Raw genomic sequence first — 25,165 nt, 5'->3', positions numbered from 1 at the left:
TGTGATGTCTTGATTGAGAGAGCGTCACAGTGGAGGGTAAGAACGAAAAGGAAAAGGGTAAAGAACAAATAAAAATCAGGAGCTCGAATAGATAGAACGTCAAAAACGCCATGACGAAGGCGCCAGCGACGGAAACGACGCTGTTACAATTGTTGCCGACAACACTTTGCTTTTAGGTGGACTAGACAAAAATATATGAAAAGGCAATCATCAGTAGACTGAGAGTGGGGACGTTTCGATACGTTCGCGTTGCAGTTAGCGTTCGAAGCGCGTTAGACGCAACTTCCGCTCCTGCCAATAATAATAGTACTGCTATTATTATTACATGTTCGACTTCATACGGTGGTTCCGCGAACGCTAATCTAGCGTCAGATGGTTATGTATGGGTGCGACGACGTTGTAGCAGGCTTAAGTTAGCCTCTTGTTCAATTAAAATAAACCATGTTAAACAGACAACGCTGACAATGCTTCTGATCTATTGTGGAATAGAGCAGCAATGTTTTGGTGGTTGAGCGGGGTCTAAAAGCTTTTTCCGTTATTGTACGGTCTTGCGTGATGTTGATATGAACGTGAGCGTGCTAATAATCGTCCAGTGATTATGTGAACTGAATACTGCAATGTTTGCAAGAAGGTACGACTTCACGGAGTGAATAAAAGGTGGTCCTCTTTACACTTCAAGCAACAGGATGGGCGCACAATGTACTACGGTAAATGGCAGCTATAAGGAGGCGAAGCTGCGCTCTGAAGAAATCGATCGTCAGCTAAATCAGTTTGCCACGCAAGAGAGCAGCGTGTCAAAGATTCTCCTATTAGGTAAGTGCCTATCGAAAAACACGTTTATCCTTTAACTTACGGTCAAGGTTGGGTCTCGTTCTAATTATGCCAAGCCAATTATCACCGTTCTATGGTCGACGATCTGTTCAGCACTGGTGTTTTTACGAATTACGCGTCTCAATCGTGTTTCTTTTGAGTGATTGTTTCATTTTCGGCTTAAGTGCATTTGTGTGAATCGTTTTTTAAGTCTTTACCTCGGACGTCTCTAAACTCTCGTTTATTAAATAAACATACATTGATTTAGTTAAATATAAACTTACAATGTATTCACTGTGTGTATATTCAATTTAATCCAATAGCGAAACGACATTATGAGCAAGCATTGGATCTTTGATTGATGACATCTACGACAAACACAGATTAGATAGCGCAGTAGGCCTTTTAAGTAAGAGACATGTAACCGTCGTAAGTTCGATGGAAAGAGCCATTGCTAGACAACAATAAACCTACGCGACAGATTGTTTTTTATTAGCAATTTTTGAGATTACGTTTTTTATGCACTGATATCACTTCTTGATTTCCATTTTCGTCCGTCCATCCATCCATCGGTCGGTCAGTCGGCCGGTGGACGAAACGCGAAAAGGAAGCGTTCAACTTTTTTCATCTTAAAAGCCATGATTATAGGCGCGAGCTGTCGTGCTTTGGGTGCCGCTGTTGGCAGATATCACAGATGTAGATCATATAGTAAATTCACGTCAGTTACTATTTTTCGGTACGACAATCGTACTAATTTACTGCTGCCTGATTCAAATTTGGCGCTGTTTTAGGGTAAGATGTTCCGTTAATAGTAGTGCGAGACGAACCTTTCACAAAAGAATGATGCTTCCGTTCATTCAATGTATTTTTCTAGGGTCTTTACTATATCGAGAAAAACAGTGGCCACTCAGTGTCTACGAACATCGAGCTGATCACCAAAGTTACGTTAAACAATAATATCAGGTTGACAACCTTGACAAAATGAAGAGATCGTCGAAAATTGGATTCGTTTATTCTTCGCTAGTGTGCAAGACAATTCGTTCGAACTCGTATATTTTAAGGTCAAATTTTAATCGGTCTAAGAGGAGTATATGGGTTGTTAACTCTGTAAAAATTCATCTACAAGTACCTGCCTGTCGTTTAAACAGACCCCAATTTCGGAACCATCCACTGTGTATGTGGTCATATCTTTGAACAATCTCCGTTTAATTTTAGTGAGTACACGTGCTGCTGCTCCGTCACTATCTGTTGAGATATATATATATATATATATATATATATATATATATATAGTTAAAACCGTTCATTAACGCAATATGCAAAGCGAGATAAATTGAAGATGGTAGAAGTAGATTTCTTATCTCTGCTAGAACAACAATCTAGTTTGGCCTCACTACGAAGATTAGTTATCTACGATCGCGACTTCACAGTATATCTTTGAGTATACTTTGAGTTTACTTACTTCTATTAAATGTTTGATTGACCATTTGGGACCTAACTTAAGCTAGTACGATCCGATTGGTCAGCCGGCGTTCAGTATTACTTCCTACTAATTCGCACATAAAACTAGCTACATCGGTGTTCTGATATTCGCAATACTTGCTGGTAAACATTTTGGAGAAAGTTCCCAACTTTTCCCTTCTAATCGCTTCGATACACAGGAGTCATTACATTTAGATTCATTTAGCCATGTAAAGAAGCATATCGGACAACGGTGGTGTCACGGCAGAATAGAGCTTGTTTGAAAATGCCTATTTCTATTTGACGTCCTAATTTCCTAGAATCACTATGAGAAATTTACCCCGAACTCTATGTCAGTAGTTATAATGTTCTTTTCTATTATTGGTAGCTAATTACTAGCAGGACAAGGTCCGTTTATCCTGTGAACATAATAACCTAGCTGCTGCCAATGCAGGCTGAACCAAACGTTGGTGGACGTTCGTCAGCAGTGACAGCGAACTGTATGTTATAGGCCGAAATCTATAGATAAGAAACATTCAACTAGTTGATAACAAGGCGATCTTGCCTACGGTACCGCACAACGTCCACACGAGCCATTATTGATGATGACGACGACGACTATTGGTCTGAAAGGCCCAAATTATGGATAGAAAAATGACTGCAACGACACATGTCGTCGACAGTGAAAAACACTGCTTTGGGCCGACTTATCAGATTTACGTAATGTCGTTAGCAAACATGGTGCTGCCGTGGAATGGCAAAGCATCTAAGATGTTTTAGTCTAACGTAATACTTTTTTTGTATCGTATTTGAGGCATTGGATAAAATTTGATAACCCGAATGCCCCTGACGCACCAGCGGAGACCAGATGACTCAAGCCATAATTGGCGTTGCAAAATATTATTTCTGTTCAAACATAAAGGTATCATTAGCAATGACCTTATCTCAGTTCAAATAGACGTTAATCAAGTATACTTGCCCGCGGTCTGACATTACTTACGATTATATAATATTCTCCTATTACTTATCCAGCACATGGCAGCAACGAGCACGGCACTGACACCGAATTCAGGAAGTCTAAGTGAAACATTTTATGGTTTCAACGCATACTACTGGTACGGATTTTTAAGCATGTCTGTCGTGATAGCTTGGGATATCTATTACGTAACTTTTGGGTTCAGTTTGTAAACCTGGCAACGTTCTATGATAATTTATTGTAATGAAAAATCCGGAACAAAACGTCTGATCGCCTAGATTGTTAAGATTATTTACCCGTTTTCTATCCAGCTAAGTTCGTTATGCCCCTTTCCCTTTTCGAGAAAATGCATCCACTGTGAGTCGTCTTGGTTGTGAATTTTCGAAGTAGAACATTGTTTCGCTATGACATGATACTTTCCTTGCTTATACATTCTTACAACTGTTATCAAACAGTACTATGAGAACTCAGGCTCCTTCGTTCCGGAACAACGGTCAAGTCGCGGGTCGAAACTTTGTCTGAAATGCCTGCTCTACGGACATTGCATCGTGCTATTTTTCCTCCTCTTCTTATCTAACAAAAAGTTGTAGATTATAACGTTTTTTTTTTGCAGCAATGTTTCCTCTAGCTGCTAAAGCTTCGTATTTAGTCATTGACTGTGGCGGAGGATTGACATTCTGACCAGGCTCGCACATGAGTACGTACATGTAAGTGCTGTGCTTGGCAAAATCAATACTCTTCGTCTTATGGCATTTTTCCTCATTTTTGTAAGGAGCATTTTTCAACCGATCATTCCCTCGACCCTGCCCATATTTTCATCAATCGTGATCTCCTTGCCTCTCCTCCGCCGGCAAGTGGTGTTGGAGTACTGTGCGCTCAGCTGATATTTATCTGATTGCTTAGCTTGTAAACATCGTATCGTCCTCACGACGTCCAACTGATTGCAAACCTTAGCAGTGAGCATCTCTAAGATTGATAAAAACGCATCCGCAGCTCACATGTAGGCATCGACTGCAGTGCATTGCAGGATGTTATAATACGAGCGGATTATGCGGGGGTACAGCAAGAGACAAGTGTAATTATTTTTATTTAGTCAATTCAGGCTACACAAAGCTTTTTACATATGCCGAATTTTTACTTACAGATTTTTAATAATAATGAATCAACGGTATGTAAAAAAATAAGGTGCGGCAAGTTTCACAAGTATGATTTTTCTCTATTGATCTTCACTTATCCGCAACTAGTATCGTTCATACCCGCTTTGTCTATTTGGTGTTAGAGTTTGCGCGCATAAACTGAAACTATTAGGATTATTTTATTAAACACCCAGTAGGTCAGACACAAGTTTGCTTTATCTTACGTTACGTCACGTCAGATCAAAGCAAATAAAGCCTGAAGCGCAGTTTGCCCAACGGTTTCCAGTCTCCTACCCAACTGTGTTCCTCGGAAGACAAATAAAGTGAACGACAGTATGAAGTGTGACAGATCGTCGCATATGACGATTTTCGGAGTGATTCACTTTGTCGGTGTCTGTAATTAAATCTACCGATCATTTATTAGCAATACTCCTAAGTCCACGGTGGTAAAACAAAGTATCATATTGAGCTTCTCCTGATCTTATATGCAGACTACATACACGGCGCGATTTCAATAGCCGCCATCAGCCTATGGTCAGTCGAAAGGCAGACTTCATCTTCTCGAAAAGTTATTTTGCATTTTGCTGATGCCACTGCCGCTTGTTATTGCTTTCTACGTAACGTTTATAGAACTGCTTCGTTGAGGGTTCGAAGTCATCGCCATTATAGATTTCCATTTATTTGTCAACGTTAAAGTAACGTTGAAGACTATAGAAAAAGCACTTGTAAACACCTCTCGATGTCTCACTCGAACATTGGTCGAATTTGATTTTACTAAAAAGAAAAACATTTGTTAAAACTGAGATTTTTATTTAATTTATGGTGGAAAAAGTAACAGTTTTCACACTCCATCAGGGAAAAGAGAAATGGTTAAAACTTCATGGACTCGGAATGCTGGTTTTTTCCTATACCCATTAAGGTTCTGACCTAAATCCGCTTTTTGCACAAGGTTAGGCTCTGATCATATGAACCTCACCATTCTTTCTGCAAGCCTTAACATGCAACAGATGTGGGCCCAACTGTATAGACGCCTTCGTAGATGTTTAGCATATAGAAAACGATGGTAGATTTCTATGCCTGAAGTAAACGTGCAGTGCCTTCTTGGTGCGAAAAGAAACATAAACCAACGACGACTTCTGGCGAAAATATATGGCGCAGGTCGATAAATGCATCGGCATGCAGAGCTTATTGAAGGCACCTAAAATTAATAATGAACTAATGGAACTATCGTAGTAATAAGTAAATTATCAAGGTAATTCATTCTTTGTGCGCGCACAGTTTCAAAGGCAACTTCATCCGTATGACAAAACGTCTATAAGTTAAATGACATTTACTCCAAAAAGTGGTTCAAGTGCGTTATTTGTTTATTTTATCATAAAATCACTTCGAGTCGACGGTACTGTAAGACGTGACGATGGTAGCGCCAGCTAAAAAAAATGGCGCATTTTTCTAAGCAATCAATATACTTTGAAATGCTGCTTTGCTTCGAAAAACCAGTTTAAAAATCAATTTCTTATCAATCAAATGAATTAAAAAATCAATCAGTGTGCCCGTATCTTGATCACATCGTTTTTCCACATACTTCATAGGCTTTTAGCCCTTAAAAGGAGTCATAGTGTTGAACTGATGTACACATAAATCTATATGATGCCAACAAAACAATAGTTTGAACATACTGTTGATCCCATAATAATAAGAGAAAGAATCTAATTTAATGTTTATATAGAACGGTATGTAGAATTAGCCTAGGACAAATGCCACGGTAATGCTAGCCAGTTAATATAAGTACATAAAGTAATTGTAATATAAGTACATATGTATACCTACTAAATTCGCACAAAATTGGGTATTGGTACCGACACTGCTACGCATTCGCCAAGTGAACCTTGAAAGAAAACGCTTAAAGGAACTAGCGTGGAGAGTAGAAGGCCAATACCACATTTTCTTCTGCTTCCGCCGTCGATTTCTGCGTCCGAAGATGGCCAAGGCGTGTAACTGTGCAATCGCCGTTTCGTAACCGGAACAGAGGCGGCTCATTTGTGCTTTTTTTTTTTTTTTTTTTGTAATCTATGTAGTCTCTGCTGGTTATTATTTATTTTAGCCCACGGTCGGTCGGCGACGGTCGGCCTTATGTTATGTGTTAATGTGTAGGTGCTTTGTGCTAATACATTATAACCTTAAACTGAGATAAACAGCAGGCCGAATTATACAGCAGTTAATGAGCGAGGTCAGAGAGCTTGTCATCTGTTTTGCCATTTCAATGAATAGAGAGACCTGGATGGGGACAGGTCATTGCTTATGGCCGTTGTAGCTTTTTACAGAACACTAGTTTTGATGTTAATAGAAACCTATACAAACTAAAACATCTAACATTTAGCCGTTTACAACAATGACCAAAACCGTGACTGACATCTTCTAATATATCATGATAGCTTTTTGTCCGATTTGTCACTGATCAAAATGAACGATCGGTCTGCTTTATGGCAGTGTGGGCATCAGTGTCCGCATTTGACAACGTCATTTGTTTAAGTCCGTAATTGACATTTTGGTACCTTAGTTAATTAGATAAGCAACACCTTCAGCGGTGTTTCGTATTGTCGTGGCACCGCTACCAGTTAGTAACAGGTTCCGTGCCGCTAGCTTTGCTGCCTTAAATGCGTAAAGAGGACAAATACGATCGAACATTCCGTTAACCGCGTTCTCATCATTATTTCGGTCGTTTTACTTTAGTAAAAGCAAAAAAAATAGGACAGTTATATGTTTTGTCACACACTGTTAAGATAGAACGACAGCCTCATTATTCTATGCCGATAGCGAGTAGTGAAACTTTTACACGCATTGCCTATATCATCACCCTAGCTAATCTCGTAAATCAAAACTGCAAACATCAAAAAGACCTATCAAAATAACCACATGTATTTCCACTAGCCAATGAGTATTTATACGCTGATCGTGAGGATAGAAATACTATAACAAAAAACGAAAAAAAAAATATGATACGATAATGAAGCTTAATGATGCGCGCAGCCTTATATAAAGCTGATTGTAGCCATGCATTTCCGTGCGCTCGCCAGGTGTTACGCCCACTCTGAATCCTGTGGAGCCTACTTTCTGCCTATTCTGTATAAAGAGCTTACATTTACACGCTCTCGCAGAACAGTAGATTTATTATTCTTTCAGAGACGTACAGCCGCGTAGCATCCAGCATCTCCGACCATCTCTGGCTTTTGTCGGTTGCTAAAAGCCAAAGTTGACTTGTTACCGCTCGTCAACGGCCAAGTGAATTCCGTTGCGACCGTTAGAAAATGGCCCATAGATTCCGACTAAACGACGCTGGCGCTGTTTCCCGCCTCATATCCTCGATTCTACTATCGTGCTCCTATTTTTGGCTCAGTCCTATAGCTGTGCTTGTTGTTCCTCCAGTGACGATCTCGTCGATCTTTTGTTGAAGGTCAATTGCTTGTTTTCTAAGCGGAGGGACTTTGGCGGAGCGAGCAGGTTGTAATGGCAAGTGGCATAGTGAAAGATAGGAAGGCGCATTTGAACGATGACTTGAACTTATCGACGACGACGACGACAACGACCACAACGAAAGAGGATAGTCAACGAACGAAAGATAGAACAAGGCGTATACACGTCTCCGCTTTAATTCCACAGACTGCATAGTGGGTAATTCAAACAATATATGTAATATGCTTTTCTTTTGATGGTAATGTGTACCGCTTTAAAGGATTTATCCGTTTTTGATTTGTCTTATCGTTGACAACCTGGTACAGACAGCCGTAACAGTGGACAAAGACACGCACGCATAAAGATGCGCACATCAGGACAAAAATAACAAACCGTAAGCGCTACCGATAATGACGCACCGGTGCGATACAAGATGAATTACAGACGCTACACGGAAGCACAAACAACGATCAAAGCTCCGCTTAGTAGCAAACCGGTAGAAATATTTATTGGAAGGAATTATTTTTTTTATAAACGAAAAGTTTGATTCCTTTGGCCTGGAGAATAGGTTTTTTCTCCTTCTCCAATAATTTACCTGTTTCGGCTGATCCCTCCTACGAAAGCCAAAATTATAGTATATATCATAGTGACTCTCCGCTTCTTTGAAAGGGTAAACCAGTTCTTCTATTTAATTATGTGCGACCTAACCTAACCTAACCTGATTTCATCACCTCTTAGGGCGGTGATGGAATCAGGTGAGGGCGAATTACGTTCGGGTCCTTAATTACGAAGTATTCTATTTGCGTTGTTATCCTATTATATTACCATTTTATACTTAATACGTATATTTTGTTCGGTTCATTTTTCTCTTAGCTTTCAACCGGTGCGTCTAGACAAAAGTGAGAACTCGATAGTAGGCAACGAACTCTTTAGGCTCTATTAAATGTAATACGGTCTACTCTGATTTTGTGATAAACATCGCTGCCCTAACGAGGGCTCTATCATATATTTCACCGCCCTATAAAACGCTCGGATTGAGCTAAAAAGTTGAAAAAAACGACAGCCGATGGTGACCTGACGAATTATGTCGGAGAACGAAGTCTGTGTCATGGATGGGGTCTGAGCTTGCTGGTGCCGTTTGTCTGATTTGGTCTGGTGGCAGCATTAGCTTGCTGCTTTCTGGAAGCAGTAGGCTATACGTGTCTCGTTCACGTTGTCGCTAAGGTTAATGTTCTCGTGTTCATTTCTATTGCGATTAGTATTATATCCGGCCGACTGCGTTAAATTGTCTCCAGAAGCAGAGCATATGGCCATTGCGTACAATCGTCGTCTCATTTTGCTCTGATGTCAAGCAAACAGACAGACAAACAAACAAACCGGTGTTTCTGTGGTTGCTCAATGGCATCGTATTTAGCAAAGAGCTTACCTAAACCCAACCATGACCACTCAAGCTACAGCGTAGAACCGATTGTATCACAAAAGTTATTGCTATTATTACTACTTGTCCAAATCGAGCAGAAGGGAGTAGACTATACTTAACTGTAGTGCTATGATCATGTGTTAAGCTGTCAACAGTAATTAGGTACCACTACAGGCCGTCTCGCTTGTATTTAATACCGACCGACAAGTGAACGCTATTGAGACAATGATGACGCTGTATTTCAGTGCCAGCCTCCTTTTTCCTATATCCATAGCGCGTCCAACATGCTCAATCTCCACTCATTTCCTACTGCTGCAATACCGCTGTTCCTGGCCTAGATTAAGCATCCTGCAACCATCACTCGACGCCACAGCATAGAGCATAGAATCAAACAGCAGCAAGGGCCTCAGTAACCATCGTCGTTCTGGCTAACCCCAGAACAACCGCACACTCCATCGGTCATTACCGCTTCGGAGATGTCTGTAATAGTTGGAGACCGAAATCTGAACGCTATCATTCAACCAAACTATCTTTGAACTGCTTGCAGTAATCCACTTTCTTACTAAACTTTATTAACCATAGAGTATCATTTCTGACCCCGCACGACACAAACACGAATCGTACAACTTTTGAAAATTGGTTAATAACGAATGTTATTATTGCCATGTATATATGACTGATACAATTAGCTGGAGTGCAAAAATGAATTCGCGTAGACGTAGCCATGCAGAGTTTGTGCTCGAGAACCGTTTTTCCGGGAACATATTTCAGTGGCGCGGTAAGAAAAATAGTACCGGCGATCTCTGCAATTTTCGGGTAATTCGACAACAACACGCTGACTGTGCAATGACCATTTAAACCAGAATACTCCGACCACGTTTTGAAGACGGATTGTAAACTTCTTCTAATGACGGGCACTGTCATCCAGTTTTCGACTTCTTCGTTCTGCATTAAAAAATAATTTTGTCTAGCAGCCGACCAGAGAAATTCTGTCATCCGCTTTTCTATAGATCACCGTAAACTAGTGTGGTAATTGTACGTAGGAGTAAAGGGACCGAGAAATAATTGGTAAACGTACGATTAAATTGAAATCAATTTTTCCTGGCTTTCTTCCATATATATATTTTGGTTACCTTGTCGACTGTTATTGGCCTGAGGCATCTGTTTTTAATCCTATATGAGGAAGGGTTGACTCGGCTTCATATTTCAGCACTCTTCATGATATACGTGTTTAATGTTCGTAAAATACATAGCCTGCTTTTGTACTACTACATTGAGAACCGTGAGTTCATATTGACTGATTTTTTTTACTTCAGATATGACCCCTCAATGTTCTCTCATATGTGGCCGACGTCCATGTGAAAACATGTGATCTAAGATGTTCAACTGATTAATTGAACACACCAATTTGAAATTTCGAGTCCATTTAACATTTCCCAATTAGTTAACAATGAGTGCCTTCTCACGATCGAAAAAAGCATCTTAAATTCCTATAGGAAGGAACCTTTGCCTTTTTGCGGGCACAATGAGACGCATAAGTACATATGAAGACAATGTTTGCATACCAAAATACTTGCATTAGTTCCGACCATGTCAGTAAATACTATTTGCGCTTTCCATGTAAACAGCTTAAATGATTGCATGAAGGAAAGTTTAAAGTTCCACTCGAACGTCCTTTGCTCACATCGTTTCGTTTGCTAAGAGCTGCAGTGCCTTTCAATTTCGGATTCAAATACATACTGTGTCAATGTTTTTGTTACACAAGGTTTGAAATTGCATGGGAACATGTAATGTATGAATGAAACACCTTAAACCTAACATTATACAATAAAAAAAAATAGTAAAGTTCTGAATCGCATGGAGCCAATGACAGGGACGCTAGTAATTGCTTGACTGGCGAAAGAAGCAAGTGCTGATATATGTAGGCCATAGGTTGAACCAACCACAAGTCTCCGGAGAGTCAAAGAAGCTGACTTTGTACCAAGCACGTGCTTATTATACATATCCTAAAAATACAACCCATTTCTCACATGATCCCAGAGGGAACTCGTGAGTTGGCGTTTACTGCCCATTGCTGGGGCTTAAAAGTCATAACTTGTAGTATGTGTTATTAAAAACCGTACAAGTTAATCTACATCACATTGTTTTTATGTCCATCTTTTTCAAGACATTCTCGTGCTGCCTACTATTATCGCCACAATGGTCAGCGAGAAATAGCCGTTATGCCTGGTTCACAGAATGATCATTTACCTTGCGATTCCGGTCAAAGTATTTTGATTTTATATATAGGAGTTTATCCTACTCAGCTTTGAAAAAACTTCTAGTCGCAGCCATGGCATGCACTCAAGTCGCCTTAGCATGTCCGTTTCCTTTGCCGTTGCAAGAACTAATTCTCTTTCTTCATTGAAATAAAAAACGATGGGCTCTATTTAACCCCGTCGTATTTGTCAAGGGGACCGATAGCACTAGCAGCAGCGAGCCATAGCGATAGTCGTAGTTGTAGGGTTTTATCTCATTCAGCATCTCGATTTCAATCGTTTTCTGTTAGACAGGGTCATGAAATTTCTCTTCTCCGAAACCATTATAGACAGCTATTATAACTATAAAAACCAGAGAATGGTATTAGGACAGAGGACGTACATTCGGCCTATTGATATCGGTGCTCTGAAGCAAAAAAAGCTGCTGTGTCAAAAACCGGGCGTAATTCATAAATGTATCGGAATATACATTTATATCGATTTAGCAACTATTACGTTACGCAGACATACGGTCAGCAAACTTGTCTGATATACCGATGTTAATTGGTCCGAGCATGGCATCACGCTTTCCTGAACGTTGCGTCTAATAGGATCCCATCGCAAAAACAAACTGATTGGTAAATAGGTGGTTGTTGATTCATAGACGCGAATGGCTTTACTAAAAGCGTTTTCTACACTCGTTCACAATGTCTCTCTTAGACGAGGGGAAAATGGCCTCGACGATGACATGCAAATAATTAAAACTCATCTGACATAGTCCGGCTAACTGAGCACGCGTAGCAGACGAGCAGAAGTGCATTGCACCATAGGTAAATGCATCCATGGTGTGGTATTCCTACAATTTATTAGCTGAAAATGTTTCTCAAGATCGTGAATAACTGTAGATCAAGATCGATGATTGTTGAAACAGAGGTGAGTGAGAACTCTTGTTTTCTGATGTGACTTCTGACGTGTAAGCTAAATGAGTTTTTCTGGTGTTGTTGTTATAATATTGGCTGGAAAAAGGCATCCTTAGGGAATACATTTACCTACTATCTTGCGAGCTTCCGTTGAGCTAGCAAATGTTCACGACACAAATTTGCCGCAGAATACTTTTAACCTCTTTTTTTATATTTTATACGAGCTGTCGCGAACATTAGAGTGTTTCCTATACGAAACTATATCCGACTGAGCGGATCTCCTTAGCAAGATAATTTAAAAAATTGTTACGTTAATATAGAAACATTCGGTGATTCGAATTAGGATGTATTCTAAAAGAACAACCCGGCATGCTGGGCTGAATCGAACGCTTATTTACGCCAATGATCGTTAGCGACTCGCGGTGTACGTGGTTCACAACTTCACCGTTTCCCATTGCTAACGAAAGGTTCACGAGTTAAAATCCGACAACGTCGTGGTGATTCATCCTTGATTTCGGTCTCTCTATGACATTAGTAGCCAAGTGCAGGCTACGAGTAGCACTTGATGCAGCAGTATTTCGAATAAAGACTATTTTTCTCTCCGAACATTTTCTATAGCTATGCAAAACAAATACGCACTTCATCATCCTACGTACCACCCTTGGCGTAAATATAATTGCAATCTGATACGAAAAAAATCGTAGAACATCTTTTAAGTACTATCTATTATAGATGTTCATTATTTCATGCTATGATCTGACTGTTCTCCTTCTTGTTTCATTCCTTAAAATTTCCGGCTATTAATATGGGCCCGCAGTTGACCATAAAATAACCTTTCTGCGATGCCACTTTTTTTCCGTATTTCACCTGTTATTAGATAGACGGTAGTGACTTTTACTTCATTTTCATGTCTTTGTCTGATCTTGTGTCACCAATATTAAGATACACAATACTACATCTGGCCGCAGGAGAAGGAAAATATCACACATCTGAACCTGTATTCTGCCTGCTCTTCTTCTCTGTTCTGTAATGGCATGTACTGGGAATACTATCATTTGCATAAGGTGTACATAAATATAGACAGACGGCCGGACGAGCAGACCGATCGGCACGCATTCATAAATGAATGCGTAGCCACCACGCGTCAACGAAATAGAGACGGAAAATTGTCTCTTTCGACGGCGCCAAAAAAGGAAGGGAAGCGTCGAGTCATGATCGGCGTACGCCATTCCCTTAGTACGCGTGTCTACTTATCTTAACATGTACTTAATTTCTAGATATACTATTTAGCTGTCAAAGAAAGCAAACAATCGTACACAGTATAGCATTGATGATAAACAGATGGATTGACCCATACGTTGTATTCGGTTACGGGGGGGCTAGTTGAGGAAGAATCTAGCACGATTTTGCTCATAGCCCTAGCTCATCTAGGTCGTTCTGGCAAATTTGCGAACACTCGCAATCGATGTCCTGTACATAACATGCTATGGTTGGTTTATCATCGAAATGTATAAACAGAATGCCACTAAAATGTCGTCGCTCATGTTGACTGGACCGGCCAGCATTTCAGTCCATTTTTTGACGGAAGTGATAAGGTTTCATTAGAGAAAGCTAATATTAATTATTAGGTGTATGGCAGCCTATTCATCGAAGGAACAAAACGGCTGTCGCCGAATAAGTTTAATCCGCCAAAAAAAGGATTCTTCATCCGTGTCGATGCTCTGATTATAAGGCATGACTTGCTATTTGTTTATATGCGGCCACTAAGACCATTACACCAGTAAAAAGTATATAGTTACCCAGACAAATTTTGTCAGTCAAAGCTCTACTTTTTAATATATAATTTTGGCCTGTTGATGCCTCAGTAGACCTCCTTTCGGTTCTCAAAAGAACGTTCAAAATCTAAAATATCCTTATAGCGAAAATAATAGCTGAAGTGTCTTCACAGCAAATTTTTTATTGTAGCACATTCTAAATTGCAAATGTCATAAATAATTTGTCAGTCGATTGGACATTAACTACTAACTGGCAGCCCACGGTGCTGTTTTTAGTCTAGCGCCAATATGAGGGGTGATAAACATCAATTTGTACCAAATTTTACTTGTATCATAGATAGCTAGGTTGTAACGTAATACAAATGAGGTGTTAAAGGAGAAGCTAAGGCTAACGCACGATTGTCCCAAACACGCCACCATTAAAATCGTGCTTGAACTATGGATGAAAACGTATCGTATGAGGAACGTGGAGACTTCCTATTAACAACAATATAACTGAACGAAAAACAAATTTTATTATAAAAGAAAATGACCCGAACTCAGCATGGCGCCAATACTTGTCTATTTATTGGCGACAAGCGTACTAGCATGTTAATCGTGTTTCACCTCTCTAATCTACAGGTACCGGTGAAAGTGGCAAAAGTACATTGGTAAAACAGATGAAGGTTATTTATAATGAGGGTTTCAGCGATGAGGAACTCTTGTCGTTTCGACCTACCATCCTTGACAATCTTCTCAGTTCGATGAAGTACACGCTAGCTGGTAAGTACTTGAGTAGCAGGTCTTAAGTAACTTAATTCAGCAGGATAGAAAACTTGTGATGTGCAGAATTTCTAAATTTAGTTATTATATTTTTTATAATTATAGATCTACCAATTCAATGTATTCGGTAGTATATGCGCCAATCTACGAACTACCCATCATTATCCAATATCGAAACGCAATAGCATATAGAATTTCGCGCCCATCTGCCTTCCTCTACAAATCGGATGTAATCTTGTTTTCAGATGCCGTTTATGTGTAAGAGGTCGCTGGTACGTAATAGGCCAGCAAAGTCTAAGCTATACTAAGATGTGCGGATAGCTAGAATGCACATTGATTATAGCCTATAGCAAGCAGACTTAAGTTACTAAATGGAACATGTTCTGCGAAACGCATTTAGATCGGGTTGTTGTTCAAACAGTGTGAGAAATTATGTGAAAAAGTTTTTATTAAAAAAAGTGTACAAAATTGACAGTGTATATCGTCATTTGCGATTGTTTCAGGAATGGGTCTACTACGAATTCGATTGGGCAACCCACGAAACAAATCTGCGGCAAAACTCGTTTTGTCACATCCGGCAATCCCACCAGTCGGCGAAAATGAGACAAATTATTATTACACGCTAAGTGACGAAACGATCCGGGCATTAGAGGCCCTTTGGCGAGATCAAGGCGTCCGCACAGCGGTGCTCAGAGGTCATGAGTACGAGCTCAACGATTCTGCTATGTAGTCAGTATCTGTTTCTATATGTGTAATATATTAACGCTTATTGTGCCGGATGGGGATGGGGGTGAGCATTAAAATGCCATTTCTCATCGGAGTGAAAGATTACATGGCCTCTTTGCTTGTTCTACGTAGAGAGCATGAACAAAGACAGGGTGTATCGCATCAATTATGTGTGATCAGTTGGCTGAATCGTCTATTTTTAAGTCGATATATATTACAGAATATATGTGTTTTTATCTATTGTTTAAAAATTTAGCTATTTGTCGTGAATCAACTTATTTTTGCCAATTTTCTTCATCTACTTAAAGCAAAAAATGTGTCCAAAATAATTCTAGCCTATTCGAAAATATCGAACGACTAACATCGGAGAAGTACGAGCCGTCTGTCCGCGATGTTTTACGAGCCCGTGTCCGAACGAACGGCGTCATCGAGACCGAGTTTATTGCGTGCCAAGGAGCGTTACGGGCACGAGTTCTTGATGCCGGCATCTCCTTGAATTCTGCCACACCTTATTGGACAGTATCAAAATGGATGCGGTGTTTCGAGGACGTACGAGCTGTTATCTTTGTTGTAGCGTTGTCTGGCTACGATATGCTGATGCAGACTGAACCTAATCTCGTAAGTATCCAAACTATCTGAATTCTTTGAAATGTTTGCTCATTTTTGACTTTCCCTTCGTCTACAGTTCTATTTGTCATACGTATCCTTGCATACCTATTTTGGCGTGGCTTTTTAAATATTCAAGAGAGTTCAAAGAGTTAAACATTTAAGTTTCTGACTAAAAGCTGAATCAGTGTTGATCGTTGTTGGACCGCAAAATGCTATATTCATAAGGTTTGAAAGTAGGTGTCCGAACGATCCCGAACAGTTTTGGTTTCTATTACCTAATCGCGATATTATACAAGAAGCTAAACAGAATAATTTTCGAACGGTTCCTGAGTATATGTATACAGATTCTCAACGACTAGACGGCTAAGATACTACGCCTTAGAAATAGCGAGGAATTTCTAAAAAGAGGTGATATTCTCGGTGCATGTGACTATGCACTACTGACAATGCTTCATAGGGAACACGGTGACCGTTTCTAGTGGTGAAAAATTTTAGGTGTTGGACGCGATAATAAGCAGAACAGATGGAGCGTGTCGCTGCATCAGTTGCCGCGGCACACGTAAATGCAGCCAACAATCACATTCACTCGTGTTGCCTATGGAAGTCAACGCTGATAATGCTAAACAATAATAATAATGACGAGGTGCCATTGTAAGTAAAGTATAAACCTCCATTGTGACCGAGGGTAACACTAGAAGCGACAGTACTTTCTGTGATTTACCGACCGACTAGATACAATCAAGCCAAACTAAGTCATTAACGATTATAGATAAAAGCATTCAGTGGAGTGCTATCATAATGACCAATAAAGAACCAGACATCTTTGTTAAAGACGACACTCAATAGTTCTGTAGTTTTTTTCTTCTTTCGTCTAAAAAAAAAGAAGGGTATGTGCAATTAAGAGAGAATTACGGGTCACAAAATTATTATTTAGTGTTACTATTAACCATAACTCGTTGAACGCAACACTGGAGTGAGCCACTAGCAAAGCTAATCATAATTTCAACACACGAAAGGATAGACTAGACAAACAAATTTTAAATTCCTAGACTCTCTAATATTAGCTATATATATATATAAAAGATTTCTTACTTTTAAGTAAAAGATGTGCAACTTGTGGATAATATTAACGAGCCTGTATGGTATTAGATAACTCGTCTAATCTGTAATGTTAACCTTTTCTTTTCACTGCTTCCTTGTACTTTTCAGAATCGACTGCAGGATAGCATTGAGTTATTTCGAAAAATTGGTACAAATCGTTATTTCCAAAGCTGTTTGATGATTTTGTTTTTGAATAAAATGGATCTCTTCCGGCAAAAAATACTCTATTCGAAACGTCATCTTAGGTAAGATCATAATGTCATTGCGACGATCTTCTGGAGTACTAATGATTTATGAATATACCTAAAAAAAAATCTAGCTTCAAAAGTCTGCCAACTATCAACAGTACTGCAAACAATAGTATGCATTACATACAAACCTATACAACCTATCTTTTTACTTTCCCAACCTCAACTTATCAATATTAAATGATTTTCATATTCTCGTTGAATTATTTCTTTATAGGTATTACTTCTCCGAGTTCCGAGGACCTGATGAGAATGTTGACTCCGCGGCTTTATTTGTGCAAAGTAAACTTTTGACGGCTACGCAGCGTCCCGTTTTTCCGCATTTCACTACAGCCGTTGACACAGCCAATGTGAAAGCAGTCTTCGAAACTGTTCTTACTACGATACTTAAAATGAATATTGACGCTTATCAGCTTTTATAGCCGTTGAGTTCCGTTGCCACGTGTCCTTCCATATAAGTATCGAATACAGACTGCACAATAATTTGAACTCCATTTTCATTACTATATCATCTAACACTAACAATAGGAAGTGTTATCATACGAAGTTAATCATTTTTCCAATAGTGAAACACACAAACCAGAAACGAGGATCAGGATCGCTATCTATTAGCACACAGTCAATACCGATAACGAGATAATATTGTCGCAAAATGACCAAGAATTCATACTTCTTTTCAACATAGCGCCCTGAATAGAACATTAGCCATCGTCCTGTTTTATCACTATTAGTAATAACATTTTTTGTCTCAACGTTGGCAAAGGATGATGAAAGAAGTAACTTATAAGAAGTGAACGAAACTGCGACAGTTTTCGATGTGATTACTTCGTAGCCTCGCACGCCTGTTGGGAAAACCCAAAATAGATTCTGCAACATTTCCCCTGGTAATCTCTGAAGCAATACCTGAAGATGATTTTGAAGATTTCTTTATAGATAGAAAGGATATAGATAATATTCGGTTCGAAATTGCACGTCATTGTGCTCCTGCTACAACATCGCACAATTATTAGTTACGAATCATCTTGAGTCTCAATAAATACATTTTAAGGTTACACGTTTCACTTAACCTGCCAGCTACTCCTGTCGCTTAAAGCACTGGTGAATTTTTTGTGTACATAAATACAGTTTTTGTATACATAAATGAACGTAAACACACAATACACTTTGGTAATGTAGAGGCAATACTTCTAAATTGTTCGAAGCATACGTGCGTCATGAATAGAATGCTGGTAGATGCTATATATAGAACCTTAAGTTTATATATATAAATATATATATATATACGTTTCAAGAGTAAAAGTAATTCATTACTTGAAACCATGGCTACAACCATATTTAAAAAAAACGCCACATCGACCAAATTAAAACGTCGAAATCAACATATGATGTTTTTATGTTTTTCGGTTTTGTTACGCACATAGAACTCGCGCAACAGCCCGCTGAAGTAGCGCAAGAAGAACGATAATCTGCTTTACATTAGAAGATAAAGAGATATGCTGATTTGGTATTCAATGTCTGTTTGTTATATCGTGTACGACATTTATTATAAACCAAGGGAAGTTACTTTGAACTAATCATAGCCATTTTCCCAACAATAAATTACTTATTTGTTTACTATTTAACCGTGTTTTAAAGAAAATCCTTGATTGATTCGTTGGCGTGCGAGAAATTCTCTTCTGATGTTAAAGCTATTATCTCTATATACTTTTTACACGTATTTTAGACGCGGCTTGTGGATAGTGATAAAAAGACCGAACGCGACTTGCACTATTTGGACGGTCACACATACGCGAAAAAATAAAGGATGTATCCTCTTTAAAGCAGACCCTATATATAAAGGCATGTATTTATGTATATCGCACTTAAGTTAATAAATTATATATATATATATATATATACCTCCATTACTAAGGTATTGCAAGCTAAATTTATTGAATGAAAATCGTATACGATGATTTAATAAAACTATGACTATTTATTTTTGCAAATAAAAATTATTTTTATTCAACCATTTGATCACTTTTTTTAGTAGCAACGCTTACATATATTTATTACGTAGCCGTAGTCAGCCAATGGTTGTTGTCGTTGTCGACGTAGAAAATAATTTTAAATTTGCTTGTATGATATTTGTTGCAGATTTAGTGTGACATGCAAAAATTTGCCCGCTAGTCGAATATACTACGCGTACATTTTTATTATATCACGCATAAGCAGTCGTTTTTCTTTGCTTCGTTTTGTGTTCGTTTGTAAGGGCTGTTACAAACGCTTTCAAAATTAAAAAAATTTAGTTTGCTTCTACCGCTTGCAGTTGAAGCCCGCAAATACATTCATAGCACGCATTGCTTTTTGTGTATCACCGCTATTTTTCTTACCATTAATAGGAAAATAATATAACAGTTGCGATATTCACTGTTCTGCATCAACTGGCGCAGAAACATTTTCTGATATTTGCGATAAAATCACAAGATCCACTTATAATTTGGAACCAGCCTATTGGTGACGTTGTTCATATGACTGGGTTGTCTCTTCATGAAGCTGAAAGTACGTTAAAAAATCGACGCATTCAAATCATGTTAATGTTAGTTAGATTAAGTTAATTCACATTTCCTTTTTGGCCACTTCGGTAATTACCGATTCGATCGCCAATGTTAGCATACACCAATTATACTACCTTTATACTACAAAATGGACCATAGTTGTTGTTCACTTGGATTCGCAGAATCCAGCACTAAAATGAAATGTCGGAAGCTATGTTGAACGTCATGTTTACTTGAAATGCATTTTGAAAGAAATATCGCGCTTCGATTGCATAAATACTACAGACCGTCACGCTGTGAGAAAAACGTTCATCATTCACTTATGCTTTTCAGTGCAAATGGGTCTGTTAGCTTAGATATTCGGACTCATCGAGTAATAGTAAAGACTATGGCACAAATTGTTTGCACAAATGTCTGTTTGGTGCGAAAAGCTGATAAATGCTTAGGGTACAACTATTTGCGATCTATTTTCTAGCCAGATAGAACTAAGAATATAAGCTTTTAATACATAAAGATCTCTACGCGGTTAACCGAAAATTTGCCGGATACGATAAAAAAATTACTTGGCCGTTATTACAGAGATTTTCAATCTACAAATGATAAATATTTAATTTCCAGTAAATTGACAAAGAAAAATAAATAGAAGCCTATTGAAAGACAAGTCCTGGCAAAAACTGCTTTCTGCTAAACCCATTTGAATTTTCTGGTTTACAAATTAATACCAACATCTACATCCGCCAGCCTTGACTCATAGGTACGAAACACACCAAATCGTATTTTATCCAAAATAAAATGTGACCTGGTGACGCTTGAGTTCGATTTCTTGGCTTCCACTAAGCTAGTTTAGAGGTAAAAGCCAGCAACCTGAACTGACTGAATTTCATAAAATTGAGAAGCACCAACGTATACATAGCTTACCAATGATACAAACAATCGCAGTAAACAAGCTGCATATACATTGAACAATACAGGGTTACTTTTTTTTTCATTTCTGCCGCTCGATTTACGTGTTAAAACTTACATGCACAGAAATAAAACGTTAGAGCAAGGTGCGGACGTACCTGAAGTGTTTCCGTGATCTCTCTAGCCAGAGCGTTAAGCTTCTTTTGAAGATTATTGTGGAGTTGGTTTAGCAATTGAACATTCCTATCTTCCCTCCTATAAATGAAGATGGTTAACAAATTACCTACCTTATTATAGAAATCACTGTGAACATGTGTTGTTCGTCAATGATTGTTCAAAATAAGATTGATTACATGAAGAAGTAACTTTATTCTTGTGTTCCATTAGACACCACTCCAGCACCCCGGAAGGATATATATTTCAATTGGAAGGTCTATCGATAGTCGGCAAAAACGTAACTGCACTGACCCATTGTACGGAATGCTTTTGGCAAGGTCGCTGAAAAAACCGCGCTCGAGCGACGCAGCAGATCCTGGTTGGGTTCTATACTCCTGACGCGCATCTTCGCCCAGGTTTACTACTCGCAGACTTGCCGCCTTGTAATTTAAAATCAAAACACACAAATATAAGCATACAGATGTCCTTGTACTGAAAATATGATAAACGGCTTTTTCTACAAAGGCAGGCTCTTCTTTACACACAAAAAACGTCGGTACTACTTTTCCTCGCATGATTCAAAACTCGATTGTCAAATCTGCAAAATAATCAACTTATTTACAGAAAATTTTTTTTGCCATGTCAGTAGGATCTAGCTTTAACCACAGTTTAACCATGTTATTTATAGGTTAGGTTGACAGAGAACGATATGTAGAAGGCTTTCGCGACTCGAGAGTTTACGCGAGTACAAATCTTACACCAAGTCTTGATCCGCCATCGTTTTGAGGTGTAACTATATGAAACGAGTGATCCATCGAATGTATAGAATAGTTGTCATTAAACGTTGTCGAAAATAGGCCGAGCACAAACGGCTGCCCGCACGAGGCTTTAGCCAAGGCGTTCGATATGACGTGCTCCCTGTAAGTAGCCTAATTCAACAGCAGAAAATAACCCATCATTAGTACGAACAGTTAGGGATAGTGAATCCAATCATTAGTACGATGTTCAACAACCGAAGTGAGGAAAACGACAGCCATAACCGCTATAAAAAGACAGCTTATAATAGCTTTCTTATTTTCGCTTCACGTTTATGGTTGATGTCACATATAATTTATGATATTCGACGAAGTGTATATATACGAGAATTCAGCTTTATCTAAAGGATCACGTCTAGGAAAGCAGTCGTGGAAGTTTTTATGAATGCCTGCAACCAACCAGTGACTTTCAAAATGACTAAATCGACGTACCGTGAGAGGCAGGTTCCTTCGAAAACAATAATAGCCGATTACCTTGGCTCCATTTAAGCCAGCTTCCATTTCTCTTAGAGGATCGGGTAAAAGCTTAAGGTTCTGATCATAGATCTCGAACGGCTCGAATTTAATAAAAGAGCAGACCTCTAGGAACGCAAAAAATGAGACAAAAATTGAACAATTAGAAGAATCCGATAATTTAATTATCGTCCACATCCTTCAAATGAGTCACAGCCATCTAAAAAACCCGATAAAAAACTTTAGCTGTTGATAATAAGAAAGATGAAAATCGATAACAAGGCGTCATGCCTCTTCCTATCTTATTTTCCAATGGTTAAGACCGATTGCAAAAACGTACGTGTGAAAATTTCACAACCCACAGTTATACAGCACTGACAATAATGTGCAAGAACATTCAACTATGATGAATAAATAGAACTTTCGAATTTAGATTTTCGAAAAAATTTTCTAGAAACCGTTGTTATCACATTATTACAAAATTCTTTTTTTTGGAGAAATGTTTGCCACGCTCATTTTCCTTAAGAAAATTAATAAACTTCCAAGAAATGATAATTCAGGAATCTTTAACAAATTTCTACAAAAGTGACGCTTTACGTAGAAATCCGTATTGGAAACGCTTACAGTATGAACAGTATTGGTCTGGTGCCGAGAACTTAGATAATACATGCGAAAGGCTTAAAATCTAACACTAGGGAGTGTCAGCTGTCAACTACATCACGGCAAAAAAGTTCGATTCTCTATTATACATAATATAATAATATATAATACAATAAAATAAAAGAAAAATATACATAATATAAAAAAAGAAAAGGCAATAAAACTCTTTTTTTTTGTTTTCGGTGCCTAACATGTTCTACAGTCCATAAAGTCCTAAATGCTTTACGTAGAATTTATTATGGATCGAAAATTAGGATGGAAAGAAACTACATGAGAAACAGAGATGCCATTTAACTTTTATCTTTTTCAGGATTTACTTAACCTGCCGATTCAGCTGAGTTAAACTTGCTTCCACAATTTCTAAAAATAAGCTGAATTTATGGCGCGTTGTCGAACCTTTTTTCCATTTCGAAGTGAATATATGCAGCAATGTATTTGGGCATTTCTGCAACATAAGATGTATTCAAAAAGAATTTTCTTTTATTATACAAAAAACTGAGCGTTTACATACTGAGGGTGACTTCATTATGTTCATTAACGGCAGCCTGATCATTGATCTGATTGACGCGTCGTTCACTAATTTCGCCAAACAAGAGGCCCTCCTGTAATGCGAAACGGTCAATGAATGATTAAAAAAAAGCAGCAGTTAGCTTATGCTCTTTCAATTATATATCAAACACTATAATACGTATGTCTGTATTGTAGCAAATGGTCTTATCACGTGTATCAGTTGGTGCATACTATTTATCTATTTTTTACACGCTCTTAATTAACGTCATGCATGGATTCCATTTCAGCTTTAGATCAACAGGTCTCTCTGGGACTATATGATTAAATCAGACAGGTGAGGAATTCGTAATCAAGATACAAAAATTCTACCTTCTGTTTACCTTTTTAATTTTTTCTGTCAGGTTAAAATGTCAGATATCCATAAGAACGCTCTGTTCAGTTGGTGCCCCATAATGTTGACAGGGTTGAAAATAAGTATGTCTATCAAAACAAATTTGTAAACGTCTTAAACCCTTTGTCTTAGTCTGCAGACGGTATTTTTCATAAATTATTCTACTACAATCTAATCGAGATGCATAGGCAGGCATAAGTACAAAAAGATAGATAAAGCATATTTCTTGTCTTAGGTATTTAAGACGAAAAACATTGTTTATTTTACCTAAATTGTGCATAACTTCTAAATATTTAGGTAGCAAAAAGGTATATATAAATATACAAAGATAATAGAATTTATTTAAAGTGACAAGTACGGTTCACAACTGTTGTGAACTACGCGTATCCACGACGTGTTGCTTACAGAATGGACTTTTAGGATTTTACACACATGTACGTCGCAATCGCAAATATCTATTGCAGGAAGTAGCTAAGTTTTTATGATCTTCTGTACAATATTATATTCCTAGGAATTTACTTCGTAGAATAATTACAACACAGCAATACGTTCTTAGCAGACCTTTTGCCTAAAAGAGCTACCTATCATTAAAATTACGTAAAAGCATATGATAAAACTACAACATATTTTTCAATCTGTTCTTTCAAATATGGGAAAAAATATAAGCCAAACTAGCTGTGTGAGATGATGCTGACGAACTTAAGACCAGCCAGTGATTAAATGATTACCAATAGAGAGCAATTGCCAAATGTTTGAAATATAAGAGGTATTCACGTAAAAAAAAGGAAATACCTGATTGTTTGGGCTGACCGCATGTTGACGCAATAATTGAGCAAACACGGGCCCGCTGATTGACACCTGCACACTCATCTTCGCCACCGCTATCTCTTTTGAAGTCGAAGCTTACTTCGAGATATATCACAGCAGAAACTAACAACCTCACTAATATCTTGCTTACTTGAATTCTATTTCACTCCCATCAAACGAAAAGAAAAAAAATAAAGGCAACAATAAATGAATTCGGTCGATTATTCATGCGCTGTTTACGTTTATACATATCAACAACACAACCAGATATCAGTGAAGAGATATATTAAAAGAAAAAGGCG

At 38.3% G+C, this 25,165-nt stretch overlaps 2 protein-coding genes across 2 annotated transcripts; one reads left to right on the top strand and one right to left on the bottom strand.

Moving 5' to 3' along the window:
* The first annotated feature begins 123 nt into the window (after positions 1 to 123).
* On the top strand, positions 124 to 19,639 carry LOC111258656 (guanine nucleotide-binding protein G(o) subunit alpha). Its single transcript, XM_022830107.2, has 6 exons — positions 124 to 813; positions 14,807 to 14,947; positions 15,451 to 15,676; positions 16,009 to 16,291; positions 17,492 to 17,628; positions 17,849 to 19,639. Exons 1-6 carry the CDS (start codon positions 687 to 689, stop codon positions 18,051 to 18,053), a joined length of 1,119 nt encoding a protein of 372 aa, XP_022685842.1. The 5' UTR covers positions 124 to 686; the 3' UTR covers positions 18,054 to 19,639.
* LOC111258653 (BRCA1-A complex subunit Abraxas 1) lies at positions 19,606 to 25,165 on the bottom strand. The gene is made up of 7 exons (XM_022830097.2): positions 24,849 to 25,165; positions 23,667 to 23,757; positions 22,475 to 22,623; positions 21,986 to 22,156; positions 21,540 to 21,667; positions 21,230 to 21,326; positions 19,606 to 20,166 (listed from the first exon to the last, which is right to left on the bottom strand). The coding sequence occupies exons 1-7, from the start codon at positions 24,924 to 24,926 to the stop codon at positions 20,122 to 20,124; spliced, it is 759 nt and encodes a 252-aa protein (XP_022685832.1). The 5' UTR covers positions 24,927 to 25,165; the 3' UTR covers positions 19,606 to 20,121.

This window comes from Varroa jacobsoni, unplaced genomic scaffold (assembly GCF_002532875.2).
Source record: "Varroa jacobsoni isolate VJ856 unplaced genomic scaffold, vjacob_1.0 scaffold_253, whole genome shotgun sequence".
Lineage (NCBI taxonomy): Eukaryota > Metazoa > Arthropoda > Arachnida > Mesostigmata > Varroidae > Varroa > Varroa jacobsoni.
Note: the sequence above shows the minus strand (reverse complement) of the source record. Positions and strands in the feature narration are given on the sequence as shown.